Source organism: Sciurus vulgaris (assembly GCF_902686455.1).
Source record: "Sciurus vulgaris genome assembly, chromosome: 10".
NCBI classification, from domain to species: domain Eukaryota; kingdom Metazoa; phylum Chordata; class Mammalia; order Rodentia; family Sciuridae; genus Sciurus; species Sciurus vulgaris.
In genome coordinates, this window is record NC_136470.1 from 63,197,154 (window position 1) to 63,210,522 (window position 13,369).

General features: G+C 44.0%; 2 protein-coding genes across 2 annotated transcripts in view; one reads left to right on the top strand and one right to left on the bottom strand.

Moving 5' to 3' along the window:
• CD200R1 (CD200 receptor 1) overlaps positions 1–13,369 on the bottom strand; it is a 112,937-nt gene that overhangs the window by 31,005 nt on the left and 68,563 nt on the right. The gene's annotated exons all lie outside the window — the stretch shown is intronic.
• Positions 133–4,048, top strand: LOC306638221 (RAC-beta serine/threonine-protein kinase-like). Its single transcript, XM_079101453.1, has 3 exons — positions 133–1,411; positions 1,580–1,794; positions 2,284–4,048. Exons 1-3 carry the CDS (start codon positions 452–454, stop codon positions 2,552–2,554), a joined length of 1,446 nt encoding a protein of 481 aa, XP_078957579.1. The 5' UTR covers positions 133–451; the 3' UTR covers positions 2,555–4,048.

The window sequence follows — 13,369 nt, forward strand, 5'->3', positions numbered from 1 at the left end:
ACCTTGGGAATGAGACATGATAAATCAAATGAAATTTTCAATTGAATTTCTCTCTTTAATAGTGTAGACCAGGGCAAGCGGGGGGCTGGGGGGAGGGGGCGGGGAGGCGGCGCAGCGCGAGCCGGTGGGCCTGGCTCGGAGAAGGCGTCGCCGCCGCCGCTGCCGCAGCCAGAAGACACAAGGAGCTGGAGCTAGCTCAGCGTGGCGATGGGCGTGGGTAGAGCCCCCCGGAGAGGCTGGGCGGCCGCCGGTGACAGATGAGGAAGCTAAGGTTCAGAGAAGCAATCTGTGAAGCCTGGAGGTGGTAGAGTCGACTGGAGTCGACTTGAGGTGTGAGTAGTGGCCTCCGAGTCCTGCTCCAGTTCTTGGAGAGTAAACTACCCACAGCGCCTCCTGCATGTCCTGCTGCCCTGGGCTGTCCCAAGCTAGGTGACAGTGTCACGCTGCCACTATGAATGAGGTGTCTGTCATCAAAGAAGGCTGGCTGCACAAACGTGGTGAATACATCAAGACGTGGAGGCCCCTGTACTTCCTTCTGAAGAGTGATGGCTCCTTCATTGGGTATAAGGAGAGGCCTGAGGCCCCTGATCAGACTTTACCACCCTTAAACAACTTCTCTGCAGCAGAATGTCAGCTGATGAAGACCAAGAGACCAAGGCCCAACACCTTTGTCATTCGCTGCCTACAGTGGACCACTGTCATTGAGAGGACCTTCCATGTAGACTCTCCAGATGGGAGGGAGGAGTGGATGCGGGCCATCCAAATGGTCGCCAACAGCCTCAAGCAGCGGGGCCCAGGCGAGGACCCCATGGACTGCAAGTGTGGTTCCCCCAGTGACTCTTCCACAGCCGAGGAGATGGAAGTGGCAGTCAGCAAGGCACGGGCCAAAGTGACCATGAATGACTTCGACTATCTCAAACTCCTCAGCAAGGGCACTTTTGGCAAAGTCATCCTTGTGCGGGAGAAGGCCACTGGCCGCTACTACGCCATGAAGATCCTGCGGAAGGAGGTCATCATTGCCAAGGATGAAGTCGCCCACACGGTCACCGAGAGCCGGGTCCTCCAGAACACCAGGCACCCCTTCCTCACTGCGCTGAAGTACGCCTTCCAGACCCACGACCGCCTGTGCTTTGTGATGGAGTACGCCAACAGGGGCGAGCTGTTCTTCCACTTGTCTCGGGAGCGAGTCTTCACAGAGGATCGGGCACGGTTTTATGGTGCGGAGATTGTCTCAGCTCTGGAGTACTTGCACTCAAGGGACGTGGTATACCGTGACATCAAGCTGGAAAACCTCATGCTGGATAAAGATGGCCACATCAAGATCACCGACTTTGGCCTTTGCAAAGAGGGCATCAGTGACGGGGCCACCATGAAAACCTTCTGTGGGACCCCGGAGTACCTGGCGCCTGAGGTGTCTAGAGCTGGGGGGCCCAGGAACATGTAGGCCCAGGGTGGAGGGCCCCAGGACCCGTGCGCCCTCCTGGCTCAGACACTGAGGGCAGAACTGACTCCTCCGTCCCCTGTCCCCTGCCCGGCCCCTGGACTGTGGCTTGGCTGCTTATTGCCCCTCCCTCCTCAGGTGCTGGAGGACAATGACTACGGCCGGGCTGTGGACTGGTGGGGGCTGGGCGTGGTCATGTACGAGATGATGTGCGGCCGCCTACCCTTCTACAACCAGGACCACGAGCGCCTCTTTGAGCTCATCGTCATGGAGGAGATCCGCTTCCCACGCACGCTTGGTCCCGAGGCCAAATCCCTGCTGGCTATGCTGCTGAAAAAGGACCCTGAGCAGAGGTGAGGGCTGGCATCTGTCCACCCAGCCCGTGCCCTTTGCTGTGGGCCCGCAGTGTGTGTTGTCCCCTGTGCAGCCTATGGTGGCCCACAGCTAGCACTCAGAGGGCTTCCCCATGGCCAGCCCCATGCTTGGTCCTCTCTGCCCTTATGTGATATGTGGGAATTCCGAGGACTGGGCAGTCTTGTGCCCAGCCTAGGACCATCGCGTTGTCTGTGGCCAAGCCAGGATGTGGGTTGGCTCTGACAAGCCTTCCCGTCACCTCCCTTGCTGGACTTAGTGAGGCAGGCTGTGAGACCACCTGGTCCAGGTTGCCATGAGCACCCCTCCCTGAGCCTTGGTGTCCTCCTCTGTGTGGCTGGGACAGAATCGAGAAGGGCTGTGCGTGGCCTTGCTGCAGGCTCAGGTCTGCCTGCACTGAAGCCCATCTCCCAGACCTGGCTGCTCTGGGAGATGGGCGCTGATGGCCACTGATGGCCGTCTCTGCCCAGGCTCGGTGGGGGGCCCAGCGATGCCAAGGAGGTGATGGAGCACAGGTTCTTCCTCAGCATCAACTGGCAGGACGTGGTACAAAAGAAGCTCCTGCCACCCCTCAAGCCTCAGGTCACTTCTGAGGTTGACACAAGGTACTTCGATGATGAGTTCACCGCCCAGTCCATCACAATCACACCCCCGGACCGCTATGACAGCCTGGGCTCTCTGGAGCTGGACCAGCGGACGCACTTCCCCCAGTTCTCCTACTCAGCCAGCATCCGGGAGTGAGCAGCCTATTGCCACCACGGGATCCTTGCATGGCCACCATCCACCACCTGAGTGGCTTTTTAAAACAAACTTTTACCTTTTTGGTTTGTGCCCCCATCCCCCACTCCCTCAGCCCCATTTCCAGTTCCTCCTTCAGTCCTGCCCCCAATTCACCTCAGTGATCCCTGCAGCCTTGGCTTCCAACCTCCCTTTTGTGTGGGGGGACTGTCCACCTCCCACTGCAGTGTGGGCTGTTGGGAGGACAGAGAGATTCAGGGTTTTAATCAATGCAGGCCCCAGTGAGGGTGAAGCCTGGATCCCCGGGTCCTGCCTGAACTTCTGGCCAGGGCACTACGCAGGCAGCCTGGCTCCCTGCTGCTTCTGGATGACGCTGCCTCTGGTGGGACGGCCGCCTAGCGGACAGCACCCTGGGCCCCTCCAAGCCTGTCGTCTAGGCCCCAGGGGTCTGGCGAGAGGAGGTCCACCTTCCACCACCCCTTTGGGGTCAGAAAAGCAATATGTCCAGGGACAGGTGGGATCGGGGCCGGGGCTCCTTGTGAGTGGAGCCAGAGCCCTCCATCATGGGGAACCAGGAGAGCGTCACTGCCTTCTGGCCCTTCCTCTCCCTTCCCTCCCCAAGGTGTTCTGCTGACTCTGTGGGTGAGACAGAAAGAACAATCGGGGGCCAGCCTGCCTGCCCCCAAACCCCGTGCCTTACCAGGGCTTCCTTCCAGCTGGCCTTACCTCCCACTGGACCCTGGGTCTGGCCCCAGCCCCTTTGGAGGACGGGGGCCAGGATCACCCCCTCCTTTCTACAGAGGGGGCAGAGGGGCGCCAGCCTCGGCTGTTACACATCTCACTGAGACAGTATTGGGCCCTGTGGACTTGGGGCGGGAAGGAGCAGGGGAGGCGTCTCTGGTACATACTGGGGTTGGGGACCTCTAAGCAGGGAGGCTACCTCACCCCTTCCCATCTCCAGGGCCCCATATTCTGCAGCCTTAAGGTGAACGTGGTCAAGAGGACGTGTCAGTGCTGTAAGCACACCTGTGTGTGCTTTGGACTGCCCCCGGGCGTCCCTGAGCTCTGGGATGCAGGTATGCGTTACTGTGTGTATGTGTGTGTGTGTGGGGGGGGTGTTTGTGCACATGCGCACGCAGTGTGTCTGGCCCTCAAGTGTGTGTGGCGTGTGTGCGCTCGGGCCCCATGTGGTCCAGCGCTTCATCCTGGGGGGAGCGGGTTCCTGGGATCCACTTGCTTCCCTGCCCACGTCCACGCTCCCCCTCTGCCCCCAACATCTCTGGGTGTTTGGAATTTATTTTTTGTGATTTTGACCTCCCCATCCCACCTCCCTTACTGGGCGGGTCATAAAAAGGCATTGTGGGGTGGGGTGGGGATGGTGGGGGTCTTTCCTTTCTGTGTGTGTATGATGTATATCTGACAGCTCTCCCATCCCCACTGGCCTGTCCTGTCCTTTGTATTTGTACGGTACAAGCAATAAAGACACTCATTTCAAAAAAAAAATAGTGTAGACCATACTGAAGACAGAATCTCACAGATGGAAGACAAAATGCCTAGCCTTGAATATTCAGAGAGTATATAGAAAAGAAAATAAGTACCCATTTCCAGAATCTACAAGAACTCTGGAACTACATTAAGAGATCAAATTTAAGAATTATTGGAATCAAAAAGTGTTGTGAGATGCAGGCCAATGTCATGGATAACATCTTCAGGGAAATAATAACAGGAAAATTTAAAAACCTGGATAATGAGAAGGACATTCAGATACAGAAGGCATTTAGAACCCCAAATGTATCATTTTTGACAAGATCAAAAAACTTTTCATGACTTACTATAACTAAAATGCTTAACATACAGAACAAGGATAGAATTATAAAACCTCAAGAGAAAAATGACAGATCACATTTAGAGGCAAGTTAATCAGAAATACTTCTGATTTTTCAGCATATAATTTAAAACCCAAGAGAACTTGAAATGATGTGTTCCAATCCCCTGCCCCCAAAATAAATGTCAACCAAGATTGCTGTCTTGAACAAAGTTATCCTTCAAAATCAAAGAGAAATAAAAATCTTCCAAGTTAAGCAGAAACTAAAAGAATTTATGACTACTAAGCTGGCACTACAGAAAATACTTAAGAAATACTACACAGAGAAGAAATCAAAAGCAAATCCCAGAATTTACAAGTGGACAAATCTCCTTTGAATATCAGCTAAGCAAATGAAAAACAGGAACAAATTAAGCATTAGAAATAAATCAAAATGGCAGGAATTAATACACATCTCCCTAAAATAACATGGAATATAAGTGATCTCTATTCTCCAATTAAAATACATAGACTGGCAGAGTGGATTACAAAACATGACTCGATTATATGTTGTTTGCAAGAGACTTTCCTTACAAGCAAAGACAATCACAGACTGAAGTAAAAGGCTGGAAATGAATATATCAGGCAACTAGAACACTCTCCCCAAAAACAAGGGTAGTTACTCTCATATTCAACAAAGTAGACTTCAAGCTAAAATAAATCAGAAGAGACAAAGAAAGACACTTTATGCTAGTAAAGCAAACAATCCAAGAAGATTTAACCACTGTAAATATTTGTGTCCCAAATGTTGATTTACCAAATTACATAAGATACCTCTCTCACCAATAGGTAGGTCATCCAGACATAAACTCAGCAAAGAATTTTCAAACCTAAAGAAGTATTATAAATCAAATGGATTTACCAGACATGTGTAAAATATTTCCTCCAGCAACAACCAAAGTCACTTTTTTATCAACTGCTCATAGAAACTTCTCTAAAACAGACCATATTTTAGGTCACAAAGCAACTCAGCAAATGAAATACATATATGTATGTAATTTCTTGCATCTTATCTGATCATAATGGAATGAAATTAGAATGCAACACCAAAAACAAAAACCCTACAGAAAGTTTATAAACACATGGAGATTGAACAATACACTTTTGAATGACAAATGGTGATAGAGTAAATCCAGGAAGAAATTTAAAAATTCTTAGAATCAAATGAAAATAGACAAACATACCAGACCTGCTGGGACATTATGAAGACAAAGAAAAGATTATAGTTTTGAGTGTCTACATGACAAAATCAGAAAAATCCTAAATAAATAAATAATGTTGCATCTTAAGGTCCTTGAGAAACAAGAATAAATCAATTCCAAAATTAGTAGAAAATGGGAAATAATTAAGATCAGAGTCAAAATCAATGAAATAGGGAATTAAAAAAAAAAACAATACCAAGGATCAATGAAATAAAGAGTTGATTCTTTGAAAAGTTAACCAAAGTTGATAAACCCCTAGCCAAACTAACAAAAATTAAAAGATAGAAGACCCAAACTAATAAAATTAGAGATTTTTAAAAGTAGAAATCATCACAAACATCACAGAAATCCACAGAATCACTAGGGACCATTTTGAAAATCTATATTCCAATAAATTGGAAAACCTAGAAAAATTAATACTTTTCTAGACAAATATGACCTTCCAGCATTAAATCAAGAGGATATAGGAAAACTAAACAGACCAATAACTAGCCATGAGATAAAAGCAGTAATAAAAAGTCTTCCAACAACAACAACAACAAAAAAAATGTCCAAGACCAGATGGATTTTCAACTGAATTTTATCAGGCCTTTAAAGAACTAATGCCAATGCTCCTCAAATCATTTAAGGAAATAGAAAAGGATTTAATACTAGACTGGGGATGTGGCTCAGTGGTTGAGAGACCCTAGGTTCAACCCCCAGACCAAAAAAAAAAAAAACTAATCTGGGCTTTCCAGGATCTTTGACATTATCTTGGTTGAGTGAAAGTATATTAAAAGCATGTGTTATATTTTTACAATAATATCTTCACTCTATTCCAGGGTTCAAAGTGGAAGGTGTAATCATTGCATTATTGAGAATATGATCTACATAGTTAAGTAGGGTATGGGTAAAAGTCAATGTGTTTGTTTGTAGTAGAGGTAAAGGGGTAATTGCTGTGGTCATGATCAAAGATGGGTTAAGATATGGGGTAAGATATGGGCAGGAGGTTGTACTGACAAATTAGAGGAGTAGGAGAAGGTGCTAAAGAGTGGGAGGTCCTCACCCTAGCCCATCTAGAGGTGATCCTGTATGGGGCATCAATAGGAAAGCAATACTCTCCACTAATTTTTGTAATTACACCAAGTACAGGGAGTATAAGGATGTATGTTTCGACAGAAAGCAAGGAATAATAGAATCGTGGGCTAAGCAAATGGAAAATTCAGGTAAGGGAATACATTCCATTATCAAAGAAAGGAAAGCAATAAATATCATGTACTGTGGTTTGAATGTACCATCCAAAAGGCATGTGTTGCAACTTAATCCCAGATGCAACAATATTGTGAGGTGGAGCAAAATGGGAGGCATTTTGGTCATGAGGGCTCTACCCTCATGAATGGAGCAATCCTAATTATAAAGTGTTTAAAGTTACACATTTACTCTCTTGCTCTCTCTTGCCCTCTCTTTGCCTTTCCACCTCAGGACGATGCAGCAAGAGGATCTCACCATAATCTACCCCTCAATCTTGGAGTTTCCAGTCCCTAGAACCATAAACTAAGTTTCTTTTCTTTATAAATTGCTCAATCTCTGCTATAGTAGCACAAAATGCATTAAGATATCCTGTGTCCAATTTGTCAGTGCCTTAGAAGAGAAACACATGGGACAATGGTCTCAGTGTCCTGGGTGAAGCTATCCTGAAGAACTTATCTCAAATGCCAAGGTCATAGGATGGAACAATGCCATCTACGATGTTGAATAGGGCTATTATTTTCAAGTGGATACCCACTGTGGTTGATATAGGACTTTATTTTGTGAACGTATGCTATTTTACAAAGTTGAGCAGTTTATGAAATTTGAATGCAGCATTGGACCTGGAAGGTTGACTTGCAAACATCTTTAAAAGTCAAGGGGCTTCGTGGGTGCACAGTTAACAAAGGTGATGTAAGCATCCATGACACTGCCATAAAGCACCAAAGCACAGAATGGACTGACATACTTAAAGCTGAAGTCAAGGATGGCCAAGTCTAAAACTTCTAACGGTAATGATAAAGGTTTTGCTGTTAATAGTTTTTATTTTTAATTCTATTTTGGGGGGGAGTGCTAGGGATTGAACCCAGAGCCTCACACATTCTAGTCATGTACTCTATCACTGAGCTACAGCCCCAGTCACCTTACAAATAGGTTTTAAATCATATAGCTTTATTTAGTGTATGTTGTTAATAGAGTGCCAGGTTGTTTGCTAATTAAAATAAGCTTGGACTAAGATGTAGGCTAATACCGGAATTTAAGACTAGAGAAGGGTCTTTGGTTCAGCCAATTACTACAGGTTCTTTGCCTCTGTTGTCAATTTGGTTGATGATAGACAAACTAATGAGAACCCTGAGCTGCAAAGTTTAGGCCTGCTTGCTATGGAGTGGAGCATAATTAAAGCTTCAATTAAGGATAGCCAAGTCTAAAACTTGGCTCAAATTTGTTTGGTTCGAACATGACTTATTTGGATAGTTTAGATTTTGAGATCACAAATCTACAAACAAACAAGAGCATCCATTAACAGAAAGGTGTGCAGCCTATTTGAAAGGTTTTTATTGTCTGATATTGATTTTTTTTGCAGCATGTCTTATCACCAAGGAGGTTTTATATGGTTTTGGTTTTATGACTGAAATATGGTATTGATTTTATTATTATCTATAAATATAATTTTTATTGACTGTGTGGAGATTTCTATCTCCCATCTTGTTAATACAAACTGTCTGCAGTTACAGACCTGAAGAACTAATTTCAATTTCCTGGAGGGTTTTAGAAGCAAAGTCCTGATGAATTTACCCTCTCTCTATGATCCGAATATTGAGGGAGTGTGTTTTGAGTGATAGAAGTTCAGACCTAAATGGGTCTTGTATCAGACCTTATTAAAGGTCTTCATATTTAATTGGTCCTTATATATTAGAAGGTGGAATAAATTTCCCTTTGAATGCATGTAAGAGTGATGGGAAAGATTTTAAAAATTTGTGTGAGGTGTGAATTGGCCAAGGGAGATCAAGGTCTAGAGCATGACAAAGACTCTTTAAGGGATGCATTTGCCAGATTGGACACATTTGCCAGATTGGAGTTGAAGAAATAAATATGTCTCAAATAAATAGGCTGTTTGGGTCCCATTAGGGACATGACAGTTCTACTGAATGCCTTTTCCAAGAGCTCAGCATTGTGTATTTGAAAGGAGAAATGTGTGCCTTGGCTACAATTAGTTATATTTGGAACTCTGAAGGGGATAAGCAATGTTCCATGAGGCTTTATAATGTGACTGTAGTAAACATGGAGACACTGGAAACTTATCTCTCCTTGGACAGCACATTAAGCTCCTGCTATGGACTGAATGTTTGTGTTCCCCCAAAATTTATAAATTAAATAACCCACCATGCAAGGATATGAGAACTGTCTGCAAGCCAGGAAGCAAGCTCTCACCAAATAACAGATCTTCCAGTGTCTTGATCTTGGACGTTGCAGCCTCCTGTGAGAAATGTGAGGAGTAAACACTTGTTATTTATCCACCCAGTCTATGATATTTTTGTTATTGCAGCCTACCCTAAGATAATCCTTGTCCCGCATGTCAATCCCCTTGCATGTTGACATGCAGCACTTGTTAAGGCCCAAACACAGTAACTGGGCATTATACATTCTTTAACTAGTGGGTATCTTTGGCAAGCACTGGGATGGGATTGGGGGTATGAGGATGAACTATTTGTTCCCTTGTTTCAGAGGACTCCTTTAGATTCAACACCGGGCAGCTGGTGTCCAAGGGTGTGGCCCACAATACCCTTGAGCGTCTGGGGAGTAGAAGTTCACAGCAAAAGCAGCCAGGTCTGCCATAGCAAAGATAGATGGGTTGCTACCCCACTTCAGCAATTCTGAAGGAACCCAGGTACCATTTCTCTTCTGTGAGGGAGCCAATCCACTTTCCTCCATAGGGGTTGCCCGGGTTCTGCCCCCCAAAATAATAAAGAAACACTAGTGCCAAAAATGTGAGGGCCTCTTAAATAGACCTTTACCAACCACAGGCTGAGAGAAACCACACTGAAACGCCTGACCCAGGAAAGTGTGACTTAAGAAGTTTGTCCCTCCTATAGCCCTAATTGGGAGGCCCCATTCAGCCTAGTCTCTCGCCCACCAAGTTTAGCCAGTTAAAACTGCTCATTTTTAATATTTCAACACAAAGGAAGTTTAAGTAAGGAAAGATGTAAAAACCATCAGCAGACATAGTAGCAGACTGCAAATCTAAAGCAAAACCTCATCACAGGCAACAGCTCCTTCCCAAGCTGCTCTTTTGGTGGTTTTGGACCAAAGAGTAAGCCTAGAGCAGACCTCCGAGAAGCTATGCCAGAGCCAGGTTCATAGTCATGCTGTTCTGCTCACCAATTGTGTCTTTTAATTGTGGGACACCACACGATGCGCTGATAAAAATAACTCTTGTTACTGACAACTTCAAAATGAGAGGGCTGCCACAAGGTCACACAAGGATCACACAAGGGTCACACCAGGGACAGCTAGAGTTGTGGGGGCAGCATCTTACTGCAAACAAGGTGATGCTCACTAGCTTTCCTGGGCTCCCTGTGCATCAGTCAGCTTGAATAATTTTGTGGGTTCCAAAGCAGAAGGGCCATTCCTAGTTGTCTGGTGTAGGATCATGGGGCAATTTGAGCAGGTGCATAGTGGCCAGGAGCATGAAAGCCCAGATAAGGGAAGTGGTTTAGTTTTGGCCTCAACCAGTACTCAAGAAGGAAACATTTTTGCCCCAACCAGGGCCTCAAAACTGAGTCAATGCATCATATATATATTATATAAACTTCAAAAGAAACCAACCCCCTTCCTTGACACCTTGATCTCAGACTCCTAGGCTCGAGAGCCATAGAACAATACATTTCTGTGGTTTAAGCCATTTAGCTTGTACTTTGCTACAGCAGCCCTAGCAGACCAATGCACTCCCACGCCAGCAGTGCCTTTTTCATTCCTCCTAGTTATAAAGGGACATCTGCACGGCGCCCAGCCGGTTCTCCACGTTTCACATGTCAGTTCACATCAAGCCCATTTCAAGTGTTAAGCAGGCTTTGTGGATCAAGGCTAAGGAATGGATTACCACTGCTCAAAAGCAAATCTGTTTTAATCACCATAGAGATACACCAAAATATTCTCATAAAACATTTTCACAACAAATATGTTTAATCCTTTCTCAGGCCTAGAGAATAATGCCAAAAAATTACTCTTAGTTACTTTTTAACCATATAATTTTAGATGACTTACAACTTGTAGCCAGATACAAGTCACACATGCCTATAATCCCAGCTACTTGGGAGCTGAGGTAAGATTACAAGATCAAGGCTAACCTGGGAAATTTATTTATTTGTTTGTTTATACATACACACAATATTGGTTCTATTCCCTTAGCAAACCCTGACTAATACATGGTAGAAATTATAACTAACAAGCTACATTTCTTATTGTGGTAAATATACATAACATAAACTTCATCATTTTAATCATTTAGAAGTATACCATTCACTGGTCACCAATACTAAGATCCAGGAGATTTTTATCCCGCTACCCCTTAAGCCATCCCTCTCCCTTCCCCCTAGTCCAAACCCTGGGCAAACACTAATCTGCTTCCTTTTTCTATCCATAATATGCCTATTATGGATATTTTACATAAATGGGATCATATAATATGTGGTCTTTTGTACCTGGCTTCTTTTATACAGCATGTTTTAAAGTTTCTTCCATGTCATGCTTGCACAAACACATTCTTTTCCATGGCTAAATAATATTCAGTTGTCTGGATATACCACATTTTGCTTATGCATTCATTAGTTGATGGATTTGAGAGTTGTTTCCAATTTTGGCAATTCCTAATAGTACTAATATGAACATTACTGTACAGGTTTTTGAATTTCTGTTTTCAATTCTTTGGGCCATATGGTGGAATTTCTAGGTTGTATTGTAATTCTGTTTAACTTATTAAAAACTTGCCATTTTTTGTTCACAATGGCTGCAATTTTTCTAACTTCCCATCAGCAATATATGAGTCTTCAAACTTCTCCACATTACTGTCAACATTTGTTATTTTCCATCTTTTAAGAACTATTATCTTTATAACAATTAGTAGAATTGTATGAAGTATGAAGTATGAAGTATGAGTATGAAGTAGTATCTCAGTGTGGTTTTGATCTGTATTTCTCTGATGACTAGTGAGAGTGGTCATCATATTATACTTGTTGACCATTTGTGTATTTCTTTTGGAAAATTGTCTGTTCAAATCTGTCAGCTATTTTTTAATTAGATTGTTTATTTGACTAGCATGGGTTCTTTGCAAAGTTTCTGGATACTATAATCTTACATATAATTTTCAAATACTTTTTCAAGTTACGTAGGTCATCTTTCACTCTCCTGACAGCATATTTTGATGCACAAAAGTTGTAATTTTGAAGTCACATATGGTGGAATACACCTGTAGTCCCAATTGCTCAGAATGCTGAGGCAGGAAGATCACAAGTATGAGATTAGCCTGGGCAACTTAGTGAATACAGGACATGAACACAAACCCAAATAAATACAATTTTCTCATACTAGACAAAGGGGCCAAAAATATGCAATGGAGAAAAGATAGCCTCTTCAAAAAATGGTGCTGGGAAAACTGGAAAACCATATGCAAAAGAATGAAATTAAACCCCTATCTCTCACCCTGCACAAAACTCAACTCCAAATGGATCAAGGACCTCGGAATCAGACCAGAGACCCTGCATCTTATAGAAGAAAAAGTAGGTCCAAATCTTCAACATGTCGGCTTAGGATCAGACTTCCTTAACAGGACTCCCATAGCCCAAGAAATAAAAGCAAGAATCAACAACTGGGATAGATTCAAACTAAAAAGCTTTCTCTCAGCAAAGGAAACTATCAGTAATGTGAAGAGAGAGCCTACAGAGTGGGAGAATATCTTTGCCACTCATACGTCAGATAGAGCGCTAATTTCCAGAATCTATAAAGAACTCAAAAAACTCTACACCAAGAATACAAATAATTCAATCAACAAATGGGCTAAGGAAATGAACAGACACTTCACAGAAGAAGATGTACAAGCAATCAACAGATATATGAAAAAATGTTCAACATCTCTAGTAATAAGAGAAATGCAAATCAAGACTACCCTAAGATTCCATCTCACCCCAATTAGAATGGCGATTATCAAGAACACAAGCAACAATAGGTGTTGGAGAGGAAGTGGGGATAAAGGTACACTCATACATTGCTGGTGGGGTTGCAAATTAGTGCAGCCACTCTGGAAAGCAGTGTGGAGATTCCTCAGAAAGCTTGGAATGGAACCACCATTTGACCCAGCTATCCCACTCCTTGGCCTATACCCAAAGGACTTAAAATCAGCATACTACAGAGATACAGCCACATCAATGTTCATTGCTGCTCAATTCACCATAGCTAGATGGTGGAACCAACCTAGATGTCCTTCAATTGATGAATGGATAAAGAAACTGTGGCATATATATACAATGGAATAATACTCCACCATAAAGAATGATAAAATTATGGCATTTGCAGGCAAATGGATGAAATTGGAGAATATCATGCTAAGTGAGATAAGCCAATCTCAAAAAACCAAAGGACGAATGATCTTGCTGATAAGCCGATGATGACATATAATGGGGGTGGGAGGAGTTAGCGTTAGGGTTAGGGTTAGGTTTAGGGTTAGGGTTAAGGAGGGTGGTAAGAATGGAG

Bases quoted from the DNA above. Each gene is read 5' to 3' on its own strand.
- LOC306638221 (XM_079101453.1), top strand. From the start codon at position 452: ATGAATGAGGTGTCTGTCATCAAAGAAGGCTGGCTGCACAAACGTGGT. The intron at 1,412-1,579 runs GTGTCTAGAGCT...CTCCCTCCTCAG, and splicing joins CGGAGTACCTGGCGCCTGAG to GTGCTGGAGGACAATGACTA. The intron at 1,795-2,283 runs GTGAGGGCTGGC...GTCTCTGCCCAG, and splicing joins AAAAAGGACCCTGAGCAGAG to GCTCGGTGGGGGGCCCAGCG.